General features: G+C 31.1%; 1 protein-coding gene across 3 annotated transcripts; it reads right to left on the bottom strand.

Moving 5' to 3' along the window:
• Positions 1-2,078: 2,078 nt before the first annotated feature.
• LOC106685855 (tropomyosin alpha-4 chain) lies at positions 2,079-24,107 on the bottom strand. 3 transcript variants are annotated; one of them, XM_067053394.1, is made up of 9 exons: positions 23,996-24,081; positions 22,500-22,565; positions 20,250-20,327; positions 6,854-7,037; positions 5,848-5,991; positions 3,560-3,751; positions 3,190-3,332; positions 2,717-2,809; positions 2,079-2,301 (listed from the first exon to the last, which is right to left on the bottom strand). In XM_067053394.1, exons 1-9 carry the CDS (start codon positions 24,049-24,051, stop codon positions 2,181-2,183), a joined length of 1,077 nt encoding a protein of 358 aa, XP_066909495.1. In that variant the 5' UTR covers positions 24,052-24,081; the 3' UTR covers positions 2,079-2,180. The 3 variants fall into 3 exon arrangements, with proteins under 3 accessions (XP_066909495.1, XP_066909496.1, XP_066909494.1); XM_067053395.1 differs by lacking the exon at positions 22,500-22,565 and having other exon boundaries at positions 23,996-24,107; XM_067053393.1 differs by lacking the exons at positions 20,250-20,327; positions 22,500-22,565; positions 23,996-24,081 and adding an exon at positions 10,569-10,897.
• Between the last annotated feature and the right edge of the window lie 68 nt (positions 24,108-24,175).

Below are 24,175 nucleotides of genomic sequence, written 5' to 3'. Positions count from 1 at the left end.
ATTTTCTCTTAAGTTTTTTCTAGAACCTCAGAAGTCTTTCACTAGGTAGTATTTAATATTTATTCTGCTATTTCTCTGGACCCAGTACAAAGTTTTTCCGGATGGTGCTGTTTTCTTTAAAATTTATCACACAAAAATGAACTATAAAAATTTTGTTGTGAAAGAATAATTTTTAATTGTACACTAACATTTTTAAAAAATATAATCTAAAAGATTTTTAATTCAATTTATTATTTTAACAAAAACCACATGATTGATACAGGAATTAGATTTTCAACTTAAAACCTGGACCACAATAACAACCACCACCACAGCCCTGTTAGTTCAAAAACCCAATTTTTGGCTACTTTAATACAAACTATGTATAATTACTAGTCAAAATTGACAAGCCTGCCAAGTATTGTTAGGGGCAATAAAAAATGGTGGCTGTATAAAAACGATATAAAAACATTTTTCATTCGGAGCTTCATATCGTACTATATATTATATGGGATAGAGCAGGCTTAGAAGAGGGAGAAAATTTAGGAAAAAAATAAATATAATATTACATATTGTATTATAAAATTTGTGAAAGAATGTTTTACTTATTGGTTGTTTCAATTTTCTAGGATTTGAGAGAAATGAAGAACTATTATTGTAAAAAAAAAAAAAAAGTTTTCATAAGAAAATATCGAAATTTCACATTCCTTTGTATCACTAATTCACTGTTAAATTATTGACTAGAAAATGAAAAACTTCTATGAAGGAATGTTAGTGAATGTGTCAATTAATTGTTTTGGTAAAATAAAATGCAAAATCAGCCAAATTTGATTTCATGATATTCTAATATTCAAAATTCATAGTTTTGGAATAATTATCCACATATTACAAAAATACTACCGCTGCCGACTCTGGAATGAGTGGATTGATTTTTTTGCTTTTTATTGTACTTTCCAACCGCTACAAGGTAAGGTAGATGTTTTAATGTGATCAAATCATTGAGGTCCAATTTTCATCATATTTTTGAGTTCCGGATGCTTCTAAGAAATCCAGGGGCACATACATAACAGTCTCTACATCAGTGTCACGATTATCGCTTGAATAGGTTCATTAATTTGTCGGATGGTTTTTTTTGTTTCGTAAGATTTCGGCCCGGGGGCCAAACTATCGGAATGCCTATGTACCAAATAGCGGCTCAGAAAGGCCGCTAAAGGGTTTTTTTTCTCTACACGTTTGCCAACGAATGTCAAATTCACGCATGCGCAAACGTGTGGATGGGTTATTAGAATTGGCTGGTGCAATCTAGCCTTAATTGGCCCATGACAAGTGTCGCAAGGTCACAAGTGAAGGGTGCTTGCGCTGCATCCACGCGTTTTTAATTTTCATTGTTTTAGAACTGCCAACAGATGAATATTTGCGCTCTTCGAGTTCTAATTAATTAATGAATTTCCTCAAATTTTGGATTCGATAAGTAACCTTTGTTTAAGACTGTAGATTTTAAAATTCCATAGATTTAGTATAAATACATTGTTTCAAATCTTGTTAACTAACATTAGCAGTTTATCTTTAGTTGGACATAGCACAAATACATATTTATGACGACATTATTTGTTTAGATAATAAATTTAAAAAATTAGAAGGAAGGTTGAATGTATACGTTACGTAGTACTTTTTCTATGAACTTTTATCATCTACAAGCTACATTGCCGATATCTGCTTTTCCTTTCATTTCACTTATTTTATTTTTTTTTTTTTTTATATATTTAAAATAGGGTTAATCGATTGTAATAGCCGAAACAATTCAAAAGAACAAATCAAGGGTGTAGATACCAACGTTTGTTGCTCTCTTTGTTTACGCAGTATTTGTGTTTATTACCAAGGATTTGTGGCAAGTGACAAACGTGAAGATCTCGCATAAGAATTTGGATTATACTAGCCTTAATCTCTTTAACTTTTCATATATAGTTTTGATTGTTCTTTTAAGTGCTTACAGAATGCCTTAAAATAACTAATAAAAGTTTCAGTAATCACGGTCCCATATAATTTATTATTTTTAATTATTAGATACTTCACTAAATATGATTAGGAATAAATAACTATTTAAAATAGGTCACTCCGTTTATTTACTGAAGATACATCTAGAAATAAATTACTAGCTGTCGCTTAAGTTGTTTCTATGACTAATGAACATTTTGCGATCGCTACCAACTGGATAAGGACAATGGTATGCTGATCAACCATTCTGTTATCATGATGATCTTAGTCTTCAGAGGTGGTGTCTTCAATGAGGCAACTTGAGATTCCAGGTTCATCGATTTAGTACTGCAATAACATAAAAAATATTACTCGTTGAAAATGAAATTAGCAACATATCCTTCTGCAACTTGCTATTCAATTATAATATAATATGAAATATATAACTATTCTGAAACCGAGCTAACCGGTGTTCTTGCAAGACTTCAAGACGTTTTTTAAATTTTCCGCTCAGTTTAGAGTGCCCCTGGTTTCAGAAGAACGACATTTCTAAACGAAATTTTTAATAATATCGAGTGACTCAGAATGGTTATTTTTAACATTAATTTCACATAAAATTATTGGAGATGAATATGATGAAGATTCTCTCTGATTCAAGCATGACTGAACCATGAAATAGAATTTGAACTTGGGCTTTCTTGGTCTCTAAATTGTGAAAAAGTTAGTAGACAGAAGATTAAAAAAAATTAATAGTAAGACCTACATTGCTTCCTGGATCATAATTTCGTAAGCGTACTTTTCTTCTTTCAGTCTGGTGTGCACAATTTCTAACTGTTTTTCAGCGCTTTCAAGGGCCCTTAAAAAAATAAAAAATAATAAGTATAGGCCAGTCGGGAAGGTAATCTTTCCAAAAGTGGTTATTCAATAGGGAAAATGAAAAATATTTTTATTCATACCACTTCATTTCCATAAACAATCCTTCGAAACAGGTAACAAAACAAGCAATTGCCATGTAAAAATATTAAAAACAATGACGTTACAGATAGTAATGATCCTATATTTTTAAAGGCAATTAGTCCTCTAAGATACAAAATAATTACATTTAATTTTCTTAATAATTTCAATTATTAAGACAATAATTTTTGATCCATAACATTTGATAAATTTTGTTTTTGTTTTGAATCTTACTTTATTTAAAACATATAGAACTGATTATTATTGCTGCTATACTCGTACCTTTCGCTTCCCTCTACTTTGACTAGAGACTCCTCGATGAGCAGGTTCTTTATTCTTAGCTGATCTTGTAAACACGAGATCTTCTTGTCTGCATTTTCTAGAGCCACACACTTTTCCTTAAGGTTATTGGTCAAATTTTCGATCTGAAGACAGAGTATCTTTTTTCATATCATAATATTGCATATATTGTTTTAAGTGTTTCAAGGTATTGAAAAAGTGTATTGAAAAATTATAATATAGTGACAGGAAATTATTTGCACGATCTTCATGCAAAATTACCAGAATTTGTTGATTTTAATAGCTTTGATTAGATAAATCTCAATAATTGAATTGATCGATCGGTGACATAATGACACCAAAGTGATTTTACCTTTCCCAAAAGTGACTTATTTTCCTTCTTGAATTTGAAAGACTTCTCCTTTTCCTTCTGGAGCTGCCCTTCCAGACTGTCTATCTCCGACCTGACAAGAACCAGACTGTTCTTGTTGTTGTGGGCTTCAGCTTCTGTTCTCAAGAGATCTTCCCTTAGTTTCTGAGATCTCATCTCCAGTTCATTATTTCCCTACAAAACAGTTAAATGTTAGAACGTTTTAATCAAAGTAAACGTACACAACATTATACAACTAGGATAGATGGAGACGACATTATATACAGATAATAAATTATATGCATACAGAAAATGTTTGGGATTGTGTATAGTTAAAAATATCTTATATTATTTAATAAAATACAATCATATTAAAAGTACTAAGTATTGAAAAAGTTAATAGTTGACAGACGCAGTGTTTAAAATAATTGTCTCGAGATATCCTTCTAAAGGTGTTAAGATAAATCAAGGAAAGTAGAGGTTAGAGATTTTAACGAAACCGTGTAATTTAGATTCCCGAAAGAATAAAAAAAAATGTCAGGAAAAGTTCCTTCCTTAAAAAAAAAAAAAAGTGCAGGCCATAGCAGACGAGTGTGTTAGGCAAACTTAGCAGCCTTGAAACTGCGCCGATTCGATTCTGGCCTGGGCGATTTATTTCGTGGCGACCATCTTCTTTGTGTAGGTATATGTTTGTTTTGTTCTTCGCAGCTGGGAAATAACTCTTGAAAGATTTATGTTTGACCTGAGAGTACAGTTCGGTTCCACAATGTATCTTTATTGATGAGTAGAGGGTTGTAAACGACAATAATATAATGGGAACTATATATTTATGGTTTAGTAGTTATGTGCATTTTGATATTGCTCTTCCTCTAGTTTTCAGAAACTTGTTACGATTTTGTTGGAGCCATAAATTGCCTTCCCCGATTTCATGAAATATTCCTTCAACTTGGGAGGCCCAATTGTTTTGTGACAGTAACGATTGTGTGTGTATTCAGGAATGTATCAATGATGGATATTGCGGATGTTTAAGTCAATATTTTTTTTAAGTCCTTTCTATCAAAGTTTGTTTTGCTGAATATTTTTATTATAAGCATAAAACAAAAATATTAATTTTCTCAAACATATATAAGTTTCGTATCTAGTTCCTAAACTACAACAGAAGTCGAAATTCTTATTTGGTTTCTGTTTAAAATTTTGGTGTTCCTTTTTTCAATTCTATACGGCCAACTAATTATCGTTTAGAAATGTTTATAGTTGTATTGAGGTTTCTAGATACTATATAAAATCTGTGGTATCAGCATATTTTTGTAATTATTGATTATTAGATTTAGGTTCTGGTCATGTCTGGACATACGGAGTTAAGCTTTGGGGCTCCACTAAACCATCAAATTCCTCCCGAATCCAAAGAGAGTCCAAAATCCTTCCTAAAATTCTTTAATGCTCCTTACTTTGTCACGAATCAAGTCATCCTACAGGACCTCGATGTTTCATATGTTGCCGATTTGGCCAAAACTAGATACCAATCCTTCCATGAAAAACTCCCCAACCACCCAAATCCACTTGTTTCTAATCTCCTTCAATACCTAATAATCCTCCTAGGCGTCTGAAAAGAAGATGGCCTCGAGATCTCCTCTAGAAATTTTATTGGAGTTCTATCAATGGGTAGATTGTCCACATGCTTGTATCATGACACTATGTCACCTACAGCAAATTTACTTATATATATTTTTATACAGTTGTAAATAACAATAAATAAATTATAAAAAAGGTTGTGGTCATTATTTGGTAGTTTAAAATTTTTAGCAGGTGAACTCTTATATGAAGAATCTACTTGTTTCTAAAACAATAAAGTTTAATTGTACTGCAGTATTATGTATTTAAAATATTTTACTTGTAGAACTCAGTGACATGCTACCTGTGGTTTGGGAGGACAATAAATCCAAAAAGAAAATATCATCACATACAAGAATTACTGTTAGAACAATAATTCATTTTTGATATGAGCAAACAGGTAAACATGTAATGAAAATGAAGAAATGACTTTTTATGATTTTTTATTTAATATCTATGTAAACCTTCAGGCAGTTAATGTTTCCAGAATGAAGGAATTATGGCTTGAAACCCGACGGTAAAGCTTAAAATACAGAGCCGACTGATGGGGGCTTTTAGATGATCTCAGAAAAGAAGGTATTAAAATTAAAGGTATCATTAATTTAATACAATGAAATAATTACTCATCTTTGGCATTTGTCATGTAACTATAAGGTTGTATATCATTTCAGAACAATTACCTCAAGAACAATCTTGTGCTTTGTTTCGAGATCAGTCAACACACCCTTCAGTGTCTGTACCTCTCTGAAGCAACTGGATATTACCTGTTCATCAGACGTCAAGAGCGATTTCAGAGTCTTCACTTGTGTCTTCAGCTTGATTGCCTGTTGAGGTAACCTAATGTCAGTGAACTTAAAGAGATGGTGTTCGTACTATAATGATTATAGAGAATATAAAGTAAAATAAATAAAACCAATACAAATCAATTCTGTAGAGTAATATACTAGATTCAGTTTCCTGAAATGTAGATTAAAAAATACTATGGTGAAATTGTTTATTTTGTTTCTCTTCATCAGATTTTATCTGCTTTGTTTGTTAGAAAGAAAATGAGGGGAAGAAACTTGGCTTTCTCAAAAGGTTAACTTATCCTGTCCAGAGAGTAAATATCAAGATTTGCCAAGAAATATTAATCAATCTCCTCACGAGGGTATGAACTGACAAGGCTTCTGTCACCAGAATGATCAGATGCTCTTTCAACATCCATGTCCACGTCGCCCTCTCCATTTATAGAGGCCGTGATAGGCGGGAGTGTTAAGGCGTTACCTTAACAACCTCGAGTCAGAATTCGGGCTGGGAGGATTGAAATTTCTTACGTGGTGGACCCACGGAATGAATCTCGACCATCCCACACTGTCTAGAATAGGTTAGTACCCTGTAGTATAACCAACCCCATATAGCAAATAACCCTCCCTCCCACCAGTAATTATAAAATATATACAATAACTAGTTATTAAAAATTGATATATTTTAATATATCTCAAAAAACTTTCACTTTCGCCGATCCAGCGATGTAGTACAACACTATACAAACACAATATCCTAAAGCTATGGTACCTATATTTAACTATACAAACACTATAACCTTGAGCTATGTAACTATATTTATTTATTTCATAAAATCCAGCATATGGAAATATTAGAAAAATTTAATTTAGCTCAATTATTATAGGTCAACGTAAGACTTACTTGACCATTACTGGAATCGAGCAGTGTTTCGAAGCACCGTGAGATCTCTTTCCTCCTCGTCCATACCTTCTTCAGGAACTTCCCATATACTAAGAAAGCAAGCAGCTTTGTTCTGGCATCAGAATTGCATGTAATCATAGGTAGGCTGTGCGTTTCTGGTAAATTCTCTTGGCAGATATAGGACCTTCAAAAATTAATATAATAATGAATAAATATAAGAAGATGGTCAGGATTGCGGTTAAAAAAAAAGAAATAGTTTAAAACTATTTTAATGTCCGACGTTTCGCCCCACTTTGCAGGGCTTCATCAAGGCTAAAAAGATTTTTAAAAAACTGAGAATATTACTACAATAAGGTAATTTAAGCTAGGATAAATATTATGTAAAAATAAAGTGATAAGAAATTACATATAAATAAAAGGAAGAAAGACATAAAATAGTATCAGTATAAAATAAACTTGAATAAACATTGATAATAATAAATTATACTGATACTATTTTATATCTTCCTTCCTTTTATTTATATATAATTTCTTATCACTTTATTTTTACATAATATTTAACCTAGCTTAAATTACTTTATTGTATCTTATAGTTGTAATATTCTCAGGTTTTTTTTGTATCTTTTTAGCGCTGATGAAGCCCTGGAAAGTGGGGCGAAACGTCAGACATTAAAATAGTTTTAAACTATTCGTTATTTTTTTGACTGCAACCCTATCCCTCTTCTTATATTTAAATTTTTACGGTCAACTACATATACATATATATATAATATAATAATGAGTTATGGATTTGATTTACGTCATAAATTACAACTGAAAAAAAAAGTTTAGTTAAATCTGTAAAATTTGTCCAGTCATCTGGAGACCAGAAAAGAGATCTTGGAGATGAGTTTTGAAAATTTTCCCTTTTGTTTCAAGGGAGTCGATAACGAATTTCAATTTTGCATCCTCCAATCTTCCTTAGAAATATTTTTTGTGTATTCAAAAAAGCTCAAAACTTATTTTTTTTTCGTTTTTTCTCCTCTTGCAAAAAAATTAAGCTAAAGTAAATTTATTACAATTTTTTTTTGTCACTGGTTATGAAATTAAAATTTGTGACCTTAATATGTTCCGGAAGTAAAAAAAAAAGTAAAAATATCAGTATATTGCCCTCTCCTTTTTTCTTAAAACTTGAGAAATAGATCATATTCGAATCAATTATAATATTCATTTTAAACTAATTTAAAGAAGTGTAAATTACAATTCAGATTCTGATAAATTTGTTTTTTTAGACTATTCGTTTTTAATCTAGCTCACAAATCGAAATTATGAAACGGGACGCAGTGAAATGGGGATCGAAAAGATGACTCGGTAAAAACGTTTAGTGGAGTCCTATTAATAACTAGTTTATTGATTTCTTAATTTTTTTTAAAGGGTAGAGGCGCTGATAACAAATTCCTGGCATAAATTTTTGCTGAGACCTCTTTCTACTCTTGGTTTTTTTAATATTTGTTTCAATTCAAGTTATTATAAATAAATAAGTAAAAAAAGAGATCCACATATAAAATTAATAAATAAACGAAAGGTTATTGACTAAGTAATACTATTAAAGGTTATGAATATTTACTCTATTGCCAAAAAATAAAAATTTTAATATTTCTAGAGAAGGTAAAAAAAAAAAGTTACCGTACTGTTTGGTAAAAACGCACAGCCTAAAATAGCTTTTACAGATAAATAAATGACAAATTAGAGTTAAGTATGATTGATGAGTAATCTTATAGGGACTCCTAAACGTCAATCGAATTGACAGTCATTATTCAATAGGCAAAGTTGCATGACTTACTTGAATCACGGAGGCCCCTACACTGTCAGTCAAAGAGTATGGATGTTCAATCTGAACGTCCATCTTTGATTTTACTGTCATTACAACTTACAGTGGTCCCTTTAGGAATAGGAATCGACGATGAACATCGTTTCTTACTTCGAACATATTGGATAACAAACATATTATAGTACAAGAGCCGGGAAGAAAGAAAGCCAGTTATCTCACCCCAATTTTTAATTACTCTAATCAAAACTATGTATAATTACTAGTCAAAACTGATTAACCTGCCAAGTATAGGTAGAGGGAATAAAAAATGGCGGCTGTTTCAAAACGTTAAAAAAACATTAATTTTTCAATCGGAGCTCTATATCTTAAAAACTACAAACAACACTAGAAAATCTAAAAGAACATTATTTAAAGAAGAGTAAATTTGTTGAAATATTAGCCCTAATAGAGCTATTTACGTCCAATAGTTCTCGAGATATAGCCTTTTAAAAAGCAACATTTCATAAAGTTAGTGAATCTATTTTGAGAAATCTATATCTCAATAACTATTCAACGCACAGATGTCTATCAGCATTCAAATTAAAGCTAGTTTAATGTACTAAAAGGTAGTTTATGACCTTTACCTTCGTAGGAATAGTAGTTTTTATGATATTTCATAAAATAAATTGATTTATAGTTGTTCGGACAATAAGTTTAATTTATGAAAAAAATTATTTCAGAAACCATTGGACGTAGAGATGTCTACATGCACTGAAAATAAAGCTAGTTAAATTTACTATAAAATAGTTAATAATGTTTATCTTAGTAGAAGTAGTAGTTTTTATTATATTTGACAAAATAAACTCACAAAATGTTAATTTCTAGTAGTTCGTATAAAATGTTGGTTTTTTTTTTTAAATATATCTCTAGTTCCATAAGACGCACATATGCCAACACTCAAAATAAAGGAAATTTAACTTTACTATAAAGTAGTTTATGACACTTGTCTTCGTAGGGTTATCTTCGTAGTTTTGAATATAAATTCGGCAAATGAAAATTTGCCCGAACAACTATAAATCAATTTATTTTAGTAAATTTCATGAAAACCAGTACTCCTACGAAAATAAACGTCATAAACTACATTAGCTCATTAAATTAGCTTTAATTTGAGTGCTAATAAACATCTGTACGTCAAATGGTTTTTGAGATTTGAATTTTTCAAAATAAATTCGCTAGCTACTGATCTTTTAGTACGTCCCATACAACATTTTCATGAAATGTTGCTTTTTAAAAAGCTATATCTCGAAAACTATTTAACGTAAATAACTCTATTAGGGCATATATTTTAGCAAATTTACTCTTCTTCAAATGACATTCTCCTAGGTTTTCTTGTGTTGTTACTACTTTTTAAGATATAGAGCTCCGAATGAAAAATTATTTTTTTTATCGCTTTGAAACAGCCGCCATTTTTTATTCCCCCTACCTATACTTGGCAGACTCATCAATTTTGACTATTAATTATACATAGTTTTCATTAAAGTAATCATAAATTGGGGTGAGATGACTGCCTTTTTTCTCCTCTTGGGCTCTTGTACTATTATGTATAATTCCGTCTAGACCAGAAGTGGGTTATAATCTATTTCGTTATTATATTATTATTGCTTTAATTAGATAACAGCTGCGAACTTCTTTGCTTACTAAGCTCGGTCAAAAGTGGTAAACAATCCCCCAACGGACTTTTCAGTTGAGCCTACATTTGATGTAAAACCCAAGTACATTTGATGTAAAAAGCCCAGACTTTTGGGCCTAAATTGCATAAATCACTTTGTCATGTCAGATCATAGCCAACAATTAGTCTGGATGGAATAATAAGTAAGTACCGAAACCTCTTAAGCAATATTAGATCTAGAGATGGAAGGGACCGACCTCCTGATTGCCATGCCTTCCTCTACTCCAGGCGACAGGTCCTGCAAAGACAAAGATCTGTTCGCATGGAGGGTAAGTATTCTCACCGGAGTGCACTCCATCAGTCCTGGCCTCTTAACCTTTCCACTTTGCCATTTTATAGGTTTGTGGATGGGTGTAGCGTAACTCGGGAGTTTGGGTGGTTTTCTTTTATCACACCTTTTCTGAATTCTACAAACTTTAGCTTTTTCCAATTCCTCGTTTTTTTTCATCATTGTTTTCTGAAAACTTTCAAATTGTAGGAACAATTAAAATTATTGAACTCACTGATGATAAATCAATTCATTAAATTCCAGCTGTTATCTGTATTTTCTTCTTTAATATTCTGTAAACGCATTAATTAAATTTTAAAAATATGTATTTTAGACAGTTTCATTTAGGAATGAGTTTTTTTTTTAATAAAGTAGCTACATATTTTTATCTTATAAAGTCTGTAATTCACTACATAAGGAAAACAGTTTTTTTTAAAATATTTATCCTGTACAATTAAAATGAGGCAAGATGGGCCTTTTACCCGACATCTTAATGTTCTTTTCGAGAATTGTGAAGTAGACCATTAATTTATGTATCGATGTTGTCATAAAGTGCTAAAGACAGGAACTTTCCTTCAATATACATGGAGTAAGGCGTTAATTAATTGAACATAAATATTTGCCCGATTTAGGCAAATCCAAAAGGAGAGTATTGTGTATAGAGTTTATCACAATTTTCTCATTTAAACGTATGTGACGATTTTTTTTATTAAATTGTTCAACCGATTTTGAAGTTAGATAGCTCATATTATTCAATAATATTTTGAAAAAAGCAAAACACTAAAAAATATCTGGATTATGTAGTTTAAATCTGTCCATCTGAAGCTTTGCTGTGTGTAAGAAAATGTATTGGGATCGTGAAAAATCGTAAAAAAGGTTTTCGACGGAAATACATTAGTACAAGACACGGGAAGAAAAAAAGGCAGTTATTTCGCCCCAATTTTTGATTACCTTAATGAAAACTGTGATTATTGAGACTATAATTATTAGTCTGCCAAGTATAGATAAGGGGCATACAAAATGGTTGCTGTTTCAAAACGTTAAAAAAAAATAATTTTTCATTCGGAGCTCTATATCTTTAAAGTTACCAATAACACAAGAAAACCTAAGAGAACGTCATTTGAAGTAGAGTAAATTTGCTAAAATATAAGCCCTAATAGAGCTATTTACGTTCAATAGTTCTCGAGATACAGCTTTTTAAAAAGCAACATTTCATAAAAATGTAATGAAAGATTAGTAGTTAGTGAATTTATTTTTACATCTCAGGAACTATGAGACGTATACATGTCTATTAGCTCTTAAATTAAAGCTAGTTTAATTTATTATAGTTATACAAATAGTTAATGACCCTTATCTTCGTAAGAATAGTGGTTTTCATTATATTTGCTAAAATAAATTGAATTATTGTAGTTCAAACAATAAGTTTGATTTATGAAAGCATAAGGAACTTTAATTCAGAAAGCATAAGATGTACAGGTTTCTGCCAATACTCAAATTAAAGCTAGTTAAATTTACTATAGAATAGTTTGTAACGTTTATCTTAGTAAGAGTAGTATTTATTATGAAATTTGACAAAACATATTCGTAAAATGTTAATTTATAGTTTTTCGGATAAAATGTTTGATTTTTGAAAAATATATTTCTACAACCATAAGACGTAAATATGTCTGCCAGCACTCAAACTAAAGGAAATTTAACTTGCTATAAAGTAGTTTATGACACGTATCTTCGTTGAGATAGTAGTTTTTGTTATATTTGCATATGAATATAAATTTGCAACATAAAAATTTGTCCAAACAACTATAAATCAATTTATTTTCGCAAGTATCATGAAAACTACCACTCCTACGAAAATAAACTTAATAAACTACTTTATAGTTCATTACACTAGCTTTAATTTGAGTGATAATAGACATCTGCACATCGAATGGTTTTTGAGATATAGATTTCTCAAAATTAAATTTACTAACTACTGATCTTTCACTACATTCTGTACATTTTTATGAAAAGTTGCTTTTTAAAAATCCATGTCTCGAGAACTATTGAACCTAAATAGCTCTATAAAGGCTCATATTTTAGCAAATTTACTCTACTTCAAATAATGTTCTGTTTTATTCCCCAACCTATACTAGACAGACTCATCAATTTTGACTTACAATTATACGTAGTTTTCATTAAAGAAATAAAAAATTGGGGAGAAATAACTGCCTTTTCTAAGAGAAGAGAATCTTGGGCTCTGGTACTAATGTTATGTTCTGAGGTCACAGAGTAAAAAAAAAAAAAAAGTAACTTGAACGTAATTTGAGTGGTAAGTGAAAGTTATTTGATGCGCTCACTGCACCAGGTTTTTTATAATTCATAGCCTCCAAAAATGGCATGTTCTTCTAATTGCTGCTGAGGCAATAGCTGCAGGGAAGAAAATTGCAATTATAAGTAAAAACATAAACAGTTTGTAATGTATATACAAACTGTTTATGTTTTTACTTAGTGGACATAATGTAAAGAGTGATTCATAGGGTATTGGTTTCACCAGTTGGTTTTATCTATCCTAATTTAATGTTATTTAACTTTAACACTCAACACTCTAATGCTAGTTATAATAAACTAGTTTATTATTCATTGTAAATCTCTTCAAGAGAAATGAAAACAAAAAAGAAACGTATGGTATAAAACAGGATTATTTTTAACTAATATCAATGAGTCATTATAAAAAAAGGTAATTTTATTTTTATAGTGTAGGAATACAATTAAAAGGAGTACAACTTGTATTATAATTTTAAGTCAATAATTATTTACGATTTATAAATAGTTTCTTTGTTAAATAAAATCATTATAAGTATTAATTTGCATTTGAATGGATTATATTATTAGATAACATTTATTTAATCACTTACACATATTTTTGGGTAATTTTGTGATTTTGAATGGTAAAGCAACTATGGTACAATGGTAAAGCAACATGCTGTAATATTTGATCCGGCCCGCGAGACATATTGTAAAACCCAATTAAAAAAAAATATTACACTACTTACTCATACTCACAGAATCAAGTTAAGCAGCAAGCCGAGTGGCAGCTATCATCAAAAAGGGAAGCAGCAAACATGAAAGCCCTAGATGTTTGCCACCTCACTGGTGGCGCAACAAAAGATTATTGCTTCTCAATTGTTCTGCACTAGACCATTACTTCATTTTACCAATATAAGATGGCCCGAACTTAGTTCTATTTGAGGTACCGAGGTGATAACTTCGACAAGCGATATCCTAGCGAACTGCCGTCAATTTGCTTTGTGACTTTGTGTGCATCTTGAGTGCTTACTAATTATATATTGTTATTAAGTTTATGGAACGAAAAGTAAAAGAAAATGTTGTTTGGTGGAAAGAAGCGAAAAGTAGATGCAGAGTGTCGCCAGTTTCAAGAAAAATGGACTGAAGAATCCTTTTTTTATCTTGCACAATGGTAAGCCTATTTGTTTGCTGTGTAATGAATCCATTTCAGTGATGGGATAATTCAATATAAAGAGGCATTACTCAACTAAGCATCCTATATTGCAATCACTGACAGGACAAATAAGAAAAGACAAAATCCAGAAGTTTACCGTAAATTTGGAAAAACAGCAGCAAATGTTTCATAAACAAATAATACAACATGATAATGTCGTTATTAAATCTTAAGTTATTAAAACCATTTGACGAAGGAGAATTTATCAAGAAGTTTGCAGTGTTTTGTGTCCTGAAAAGAAGCATGAATTTGGAAAAATTAGTTTGTCAAGACGAACTGTTGTCCGAAGTATAGAAATGATGGCTAATGATATAAAAACGACATTGACTGACCGTATGGCTGGTTTTGAATAATTTTACTTAGCATTAGACGAGAGCAGCGATTTGTCAAACAGCTCAACTGGCTATACTTATTCGAGGTGTTGATAAAGAGTTCACTGTTACTGAGGAATTGCTTGCCTTACAGCCACTAAAAGGAAGGACATTTTTAATGAAGTTCAAAAGGTATTCACATGTTTTGGCTCGCCATGGTCGAAATTAGTTGGTGTATGCACAGATGGTGCACCTTCTATGGTCGGCTTACGTAAAGGTTTCATCGGAACTTTGAATGAAAAAGTAACTGAATTAAATGTGCAAAAGATGATTTGATAGTCCTTCATTGTATTATCCATCAAGAGAACTTGTGTTCTAACCCCATTCAACTTCAGAATGTTATAAATGTAATAGTAAAAACCATAAATTTTATTCGATCCCGATAGCTTAACCGTCGTCAGTTCAAGGCGTTTTTAGGATGAAATATCAGCCGAATATGACGACGTAATATATTATTGTGAAGTCAGATGGCTAAGCAAAGGGAAAATATTGAAACGGTTTTACGAGCTTAAAAATGAGATAGCAGATTTTATGCAAATAAAAGATAAACCACTATCTGAATTGAGACACCCAAAATGGATATGTGACTTAGCGTTTCTGGTCGACCTCACAGGCTATTTGAATATTTAAATTTGAAACTTCAAAAACAAAGACAGTTGGTAAAAGATTTGTACAGCCATTTGAAAGCGTTTCAGAACAAAATCCGCTTGTGGGAGGCACAGATGCTGTCTGGCAACATCATATCACCACGCTCTCTGAAAATATTGCTTATGCTCAATATTTTGAAGAACTCAAGTTACTTTCGGAGCAATTTTCGAACAGACTTAGCGATTTCAAAATCATGGAAGACTGTTTCAATTTATTTGCTACTCCAACAAAACTCACTCCTTAAATCTAAATTTGAAGACGAGGAGTTGAGGATATATTTCTACAAAAAATATCTCGAAGACCATTTTCCGCAGCTTAGAAAATTCGCAAGAAGATTGATTTGTGCGTTTGGCGGTACTAATGAAGGTGAACAGTTCTTTTCAATGATGAAAGTTAATAAATCAAACCATCGTACAAGGTTTACTGACGATAATTTGGAAAATTCTTTACGCCTTTGTATCAATGGAATTAATCCAAACATCGATGGATTAGTTTCCCAAATTCAAGCTCAGGTGTCTCATTGTTTTCGGTGTCGCTATTTAACTTTCGTTGTTTGTAATAATTCCAAATTTAACGATTTAACTATAATGTTGTACCTATTTTTTTAATTTCATTTTGTTATTTTAATACATTGTATTATAATAACAATGTCTGATATCAATCGTTAAAAATTATGAACACTACTTTAAAACAGTACTTTTACACGCGGCCCGCGAACATATTTGAACATTAAAGTTTGGCCTACAACATATCAAAGGTTTCCCATACTTACCTTGATGAGGAACTCTGCAAAGTCGTTCTTTCAATTACGACTTTCAATGGTCAAGGGTTGCTTAACTCGCTTAGATCGTCTACCAAGAATTTACGCTATTCTTATAGTTCTTATAAGTTATAGGAAGCCATCATGAAAATTTTGTTTTAAATTTTAATTTACACTATTTCTGCTAAGTGAATATGAACAATAATAGAGATCGAAATTGTGATGAACAGTGAAAATAATTAAATCAGATTCAAATTGAAGTGGAAATATGGAAGTAACAAATGAAGAATTGCCAATCCATTACAAAAGACTGGTCTACATGACTATTATAAGGTCTGGACATACGGAGTTGAGCTTTGGGGCTCCACTAAACCATCAAATTCCTCCATAATCCAATCCTTACAGTCCAAAATCCTTCGTAAAATCCTTAATGCTCCTTACTTTGTTACAAATCAAGTAATCCATTCGGACCTCAATGTTCCATATGTTGCCGATTTAGCCAGAACCAGATACCGTTCCTAATAATAAACTTCTCAACCACCCAAATCCACTTGTTTCTAACCTGGCTTCTCCTTCATTACCTAATAATCCTCCTAGGCGTCTGAAAAGAAGATGGCCTCGAGATCTTCTCCTCTAGAAATGTAATTGTAATTCTATCAGTAAGTAGATTCTCCAAATCTTTTTATCATGTCACTATGTCACATACAGGAAATTTACTTGTTGTATATATGTGTATACAGTTGTAAATATCAATAAATAAATTATTAAAAAAAAAAAAAAATAACAAAAATATTTTTGTCTGTCTGAGTTTCCTAAAAAAAAAACTTTTTACGACGGTTCGGATTTCTGTAGTATTTGGATTACCGAGCTTACACTGTATTACCAATAACTTCTGAGGAATAGAAGTGCAAAAGCGTACAAATCCATATTAAAATTTTAACGAAATTTCAAAAATATGCATAATTCAAATATTAATCCTCTTCTCAAGCAAATGCTGAAGCATTCAAGACGTACAATATCTAATTTAATTTTCTATTCAATGTTAGCGTGTAAATTATAATATATCTTTTAAAACGAAATACGTTAAAAGTGGAAGAACTTACACCACTTTTGCTTTCAATGGTCCTTGCATTGGTTATGTGCTAGTCAATGGAACATAGTAATGCACATTACAATTAACACCGATCACATCTCACTAAAGCAATTGGCATCAATAAAAAGACCACTAACTTTTCCATTTCGAATCAAAATTTTTATTTCTGCTTTCGTCAACATTGTTAGCTTTTGTCAGCACTTTATTTCTTATTGCAAAGTAGAAACGATCGATAAGTTCAAGTATTCAATTGAAGTACCTCTTGTGCTTTCTACCACTTAGATCAAATATCTTATGTTACTTTTTTTTTTTTTTTTATGGCTCAGAGAAACTTTTACTAATATAATATATTGAATTTTTATTCAAGCATAAAATACTAAGTTAAATAATCTTTGTAGTTATAATTTTTTTTTTAAGTTCAATTGTTGAATTAATGATTATTGTATTTGCAGTTTTTTAACCACCTACAGCAAATTTACTTGTTGTAATTTTGTATAACTGTATATGTGTATACAGTTGTAAATATCAATAAATAAATTATTAAAAAAAAAAAAATGAAGAATATCATGCATCTTTTGTTTTGTAATGCATAATTCACATTTTCCTAGATTTATTTAAATTATTCATGACTAAATCAATTTTTCATTATAAATTTTGTTTTTTTTTAAATAAAAATGATATGTTTTTTTTCACTTTCACTTGAAATATAAAAGAAACAAAGTAAAATATTTTTCATAAGTCATATTTATGTAGTACTAATAATATATCGGACTAATATACAAAATAATGATGAAATACAAAAAAATATTCGTTTAATTATTTATTTTTAAATAATTTATGTGGTACAATAGGAAGATCGTATACCAACCGCTTGTTTTTTCTATTTTTGGGGTGGAAACACCTTAATAAGGAATTATTGCTTGTCCTTGGTCTTTTGGAAGTGTACGGTGACTAGGAACTGAATGTGGCAGTATGGACATGTGAATGGCTCACCAGTGGTTCCGCAACCAGCCGGGGTGTGTGTTATTTTGTCTAAGAAATGCGGCTTCTTCAGCTTCTCCTGGTGTTTTTGTGGATCTTCGGTAGACGATGTCTTCGACAATGAAGAATTCGGCGTTATCTTCAACTTCGGCGATTTCGTAATTTCTTCAGTACTGTGTTGATATCAATTTTTAATTTCGTATTTTGCTAACTCTTTTATTAATACTTGTCTAGTTTTAAATTGATATGTATTGTTTAAATATCATACATTCTTGTTACAAATTATATTAATTCAATTTTTCTCATATCTGAATGAATTTACAGAACGCGTAATAAATATTGACCAAAGAATCACAGAAACTACCGAAAAATGGGGTGACAATAGACAATTTTTCATTTTTTTTTATTCCTAAACCTAATTTAAATTTGCACTATTGCAATAATGACTTTTTGCTTTACTTAAAAAAAAAATTATTTCAAATATTATATGAGATATACCAATTTTTTCCAGTACCTATTTCACTTAGCAACTGCTACAAGGGTGACTTTTTTTTATCATGGATTCCCAAGCTATAAATGACGTACCATAGTCATCCATTTTTTGTTTTCACTCCTTAGAGTGTCTAGAAGGTTTCAGGACGTAGAAATTTGTTTTTCAATAATTTAGCCTTGTTGAGGAAAATTTTACTAAATTTATCGCAGGGTTTAAAAAGCCTTTTCTTAATACCTTTCGTTGAGTGAACTGTCTGAACCATTAAACAAATAATAATAGAGTACATAAAACATAGTTGTTTGGGATAGACTAAGAAACACAAAGTGGGTACTACAGCAGAAATAATAAAAAATGCAGGGCAATATCCCCAGGAACATCTCACAGGAGATGCCAACATCCCCAGGAACATTTCACAGGAGATGCCAACATCCCCAGGAACATTTCAAAGGAGATGTCAACATCCCTAGGAACATTTCACAGCAGATGTCAATATCCCTAGGAACATCTTACAGGAGATGTCAACATCCCCAGGAACATTTCACAGGAGATGTCAATATCCCCAGGAACATCTCACAGGAGATGCCAACATCCCTAGGAGCAAATTCATTAGGTTTTTTCTAGGGCTTACTTGAACAACTACACTTGAATGTTGAAATCTCTATTGTTCGGTAAAATTCATGTAGGATCGTCCTTCTAATTTCATCTTGTAGACAAGAGACATTTCGTTACACTACTATCCGATAGAAAGAGTAAAAACATTATCAATTTGAGTAAACAAGTTTGTACCACAATCATCTCTAATTTTTGTCGTATTCCGATTTTATTTATTTTAATACTAAAGGATCGAAGCCTTTGTTTATCATTCGTTTTCTATTTTTGCATGAAGGGCTACTACACTTTTTATGTTTTGTTTTTTTATGGAAAAAATAGATTTATTTAAATTATTAAGATGGGCTGTATTTGTGTTTTGCCCTGTAAATAGTTATCTACTGAACTAACTATTTACTATCTATCTATTTGGGATGATTATAAGTGAGGCTAGATTTTTATGCAATTGTATATTTTGTTTCCTTGCTTCAAATTCCGCCAACCTCGATAGAAATTCGAATCATGAAAAATACATTCAAATAACACGATTGGTGGTTTTCTACAATTTTGCACGTTTTAATTTTTTCTTCTGTAATGATTGCACGTTTTACGTTATGTGGGCATAATTTTGATTTTCGTTTATACACATATTATTAATTGAATAGTGGCATTCAACTCAAAAATAAAATATAACTACTAAAAACATAGTTCTTGGGATCTATTAACCAGTGGTTTCAGGTTACTATGGAAACGTCTCTCTAGAATGAGCTTATTAGCTTATGGAACATTCAGTAGTGTTATTGTTTTTAACTTGGATTCCAAGTCCACGTTTCGTTTTCCCTTCTGACTGTTGTGTTGAAACTAGAAGGAATTTCTAATTTTTTTTTTTATATTATATACCTCTATATATTATTTTAAATAAAAAATCAATTGTTCTGATCAATATATATAAATAAACGTAAACATATGTAAACTAACATTAATATATTACTTGTTAGTTTTTTCATTAATGATATATTCGTAAGTAAATTCTCAATTGAAAAGCTAAATTGTAAATTTTGGTCTCTAATTATAAGTATCAAATAATGGAAATCAAGTGATAATAATCATTCCCAGTTTTTCGCATTGAAAGTAAAAGGTTAGAAAAAAAAAATTTTAATTTATTCTTAACACTTACTCTGTATCAATGATTTTAATTGTATAAATATCTTCATTAGCCCGGTACTCCTCCATATTAAATAGGGTTGTGGGTTTTCTGAAAGAAAGAATTACAGCTAAAATTATTGTAAAGTGAATCTTAAGTATTATTAATACTTATGAAGTCGTGGTACGATGAAAATTGGTCACATTAATGCTCTCATGAGCATAGTTCATTCACTAGTATACTGAAGATAGACCCAAATACACAACAAAATGAAACTTTGGTCATAATTTCGTATTGGTAATAGAATGGAGATGAGGCTGTCCAAACTACGAGAGGGTCGAATTGGGAGCGGAATATTTGAAAAATATTTTTTTCAAAATTAGTCGAGTAAGATATCGTTCTGTACTTTTTGTGCTTCAGAACCACATGATACCACTCCAATTAGACGATAGAATCAGTACTTTAAAAGTTACCGATTTAAGGTAAATAGCATATATTGGGTCGTAAAATAAGTCCGTAGCGTTTTTTGCCTGTGATTTCTATTAACTTTTCTATAAATTTCAGATTCTTGTAAATATTATTAATCAATTATATATGACTTATTTTGATCTATTACATGTTGCCATCTTTTAGGTAGTTTTTGAATTCCGTCCTCCCAAAACTTCTCAGACTTTTGCGCAATGAACTCCACTATGTGCGTTTTGTAGTCCTCGAGCGAATTAAAGTGTTTCCCGTTAAGAGAGTTTTGAAGGACCTGAAATTAGTGAAAATCTGTTGGGGAAAGGTCTGGTGAATAGGGTGGGTTGGGAATCACATCCCAGCCTAACTCCAATAATTTTTGCCAGGTCTACAAAGACACGTGAGAACGGGCTTTATCGTGATGGAAAACTATACCTTTGGGATTGGCTAATCGCAAGGATGCTGGACTCTTTTGCTCAACTTGACGCTTGCATGAGATATTTTAAGCGTTTCTGCGATATCCCGTGTCGTAGAGTGAGATTTGTCGGTGATAAATGCTTCACTTTGGTCATCACCAAAAGTTGAAGGACGACCCGAGCTCTTTGCGTCTTCCAAGTCAAAATTTCTGGTTCTAAACCGAGCAAACCACTCACGAACGGTGCTTTCTCTTAAGGAATCATCGCTAGATACATTGCATATTTTGTTAACTGAGTATGCGTGTATATCGATTTTCCTTTTCAGAAATAAAAAATCGTTTAATTTTTTTCTCTTTCAGTTTGAGCAAACAAAATACCTAAGGTTGAAGATAAGGAATCTCGGTTGAAACAGATGTATAAAAGCACCTTTACTAATCCTCTTTTAGAATATGTAAACATTATTGACTAAGTAAACATAATTTCATAGACACAGAGAGGATTAAGTTGAAATATTGAAAAACGCTACGAACTTACTTTTCAACCCAATAGAATATTTTCATAATATTTTCCTGAACGATGTTGTTGGAGTACAAATAAATAAATTAATAATAATATTAATAATACTTTATAATAATAATAAAGAAATAGAAAGATGTGGGCTGAGAAACCTCAGAGATACCTAAACAAAAATACAAATAAATTTAAACAGTCGTTATAAAAAATAATTATAAGTTAATTCTCACTTTAATCAGTTGGACAAAAAAAAAATTAAAAAATAAAATGATGTAAAAATAATTAAGAATGGTGTAATAATTTATTACAATTATGTCAATTTACAATTTTATGGGGTCTGAATGGATAAGAAATGATTGAACAGGCGGGATTTAAAGGTAGGGAGGGTATTGGTGCGACGGATGTTGGAAGGGATGGAGTTTCATAAGGATGAGGATCGATCTATTGAAAGCAATTTATCAAACGTTTTAACTTCGCCTCGAGATCCCTAGACACCCCCATATACCGTACAGCAATAGTCTAAGTGGGGAAATCTTAGATAAGTGACTAGGAGCCTACTGGTTTCAAATGGAGATAGGTGGTGGAGGTAATTTAGACGTTTTAATGTGGAAAAAGCACGGCGGGAGATATTGGATACATGTTTTTTTAAGGAAAGCGTTTGATCAAAGGTTATTCCCAGGTTTGTGATGGTGGGGTAAAATTTGATGGGACTATCATGTAGGAACAGAGTTGTAATATTAGCATTATATTATATTAGAATATTAGTCTATGATAACTAAATTAATAAGTACCCTGTCAGTGTCAGATTGCACTATTTTTTGTTTTCAATATTATTATTATTTATGTGTTTATACTTTATTTATTTTTTTGGAACTTTTATAAGATGATGCATTACCTGAACCCATGTAAGAATATATGTCTCTCTTTTGTTCCAGAAAAGAAGGCTGAATTGACGTCTTCCCTAAATTAAATTAATAGCTTTTTATTTAATGCATATCAATTGCTAAAACATTGCAAGATACAGCTAGGTTTTAAAAGTACGATTAATATTTCGCAAAAGGATTGGAAGATTAATTATGTAATACTAGAATAATATATTAAAAACTAAAAGTGAATATGGAGATTTCCTTGAAACAGAATACGTGAAAAATATCGAAATAACTGTTAATTATAAAAAATAAAATAATGATATTTTCATATTCGTTATTATTATAATTTCTAGGGGAACAATAACTGCGATAGATGTATGTCGAAAACGTGAATCGCTCAAAAGAAAATGTTCCGCGAAACACATTTCCCCTACAATAATAATAAATATAAAAACTGTTTTCACGTTCCATATATTACTGTTATCATGACGGTTTTTGTTAACTACATGTGTCTTCAACTAATAATTACAGATAAATTCACGATTTTTTCAGCCCACAAGTATAAGTACAGGTAGTTAGCAAAGATGTGAATCACTCTTACACTAATCCAATGTTATACATTAGTATAACATGTTTTACACGAGAGCTTATACTATACAAACCAAAAAGAGGGGGTATACAGAAATTTTATACATCTAGGATGTAATTACACACTCATTGAAATCGGACCAGCCGTATTAGAGTGAAAAGAAATCTAAGTGAATCAAGGTGTCAACCTAGCAACCTCGTATCTCCCACGGAATGAAAACTCGACCATTCCACTCTGGTTTCATACGCTTGTTACGTATAAAAGAACCCTTCTATCATATGTCAGAAATAGCCAGGGTATAAAAAAAAAGTTATTCCATTTCTCTAGAGAGCTGCTGGTTTACCACTCAAAAAGGTTTATTCCGTCTGTAATAAATGTGTATACCATGTTTCATCGCAACTGGCCGAATCCTTCTAAACTGGTGATGAAAAAATAATCGATGGAAGATAGACATCATACTCTTCCAACTAACTCATAGTTAATCCACCAAGATGGTAACTAGTCGACGAGGTAACGAGAGTCATAAAATAAAAAATAGTTTCTCATAGATGTTACGCGATTAACACATCACATGTGGATTAAAACGTGAGTAACCCTCTTAAACTTGAACATATGACGAAAACATTGATTTTTATTTATTTATTCCCAATTGTTGATCGTTGAATTAAGTTTTAATTGTTGATAAAAATTATTAGTAGTGTTGGCCTTGTATTTTTGTTTAACTTGTTTTCTTTGTAAAGTTAAGAAACATCAGGATATGCTAAAAAAGACTAGGACTCATTTTTCTCTTGCTCGAACAAGAACTTCGAAACGATAGAAAACAGATGTACACGACGTGGTTGCTCTGATACATTTTATGTACAAAACATAAGGATCAAAAATACATTATATTCACGGAAATAAAAGTTGAAAATAATTCTCTGATCAACTTACCCATCAAGACTGTCGCCAAGCTTCAAAAGAAAAAAAATAATTAGTAACAACCCCATTCGCTGATTTGGAACTTTGACATAATTTTGTCAAAGTTTATTTAAATAATTTAAACATATGAGTCCCAAACAATGCAATGTTGCATTAATTATCTAGAGTTCGTATCGAGTGTGACTGTGAATT

The sequence above is a fragment of the Halyomorpha halys genome, unplaced genomic scaffold (genome assembly GCF_000696795.3).
Source record: "Halyomorpha halys isolate HHAL.00 unplaced genomic scaffold, Hhal_1.1 Scaffold749.1, whole genome shotgun sequence".
Lineage (NCBI taxonomy): Eukaryota > Metazoa > Arthropoda > Insecta > Hemiptera > Pentatomidae > Halyomorpha > Halyomorpha halys.
The sequence above is the reverse complement of the archived record's forward strand: the minus strand, read 5'-3'. Positions and strand labels throughout refer to the sequence as shown.

Bases quoted from the DNA above. Each gene is read 5' to 3' on its own strand.
- LOC106685855 (XM_067053393.1), bottom strand. From the start codon at position 10,822: ATGATGAAAAAAAACGAGGAATTGGAAAAAGCTAAAGTTTGTAGAATT. The intron at 3,752-5,847 runs GTAATTGTTCTG...ACTGTTTTGTAG, and splicing joins AGCACAAGATTGTTCTTGAG to GGAAATAATGAACTGGAGAT. The intron at 2,810-3,189 runs GTACGAGTATAG...TATTTTTTTAAG, and splicing joins AAAGTAGAGGGAAGCGAAAG to GGCCCTTGAAAGCGCTGAAA.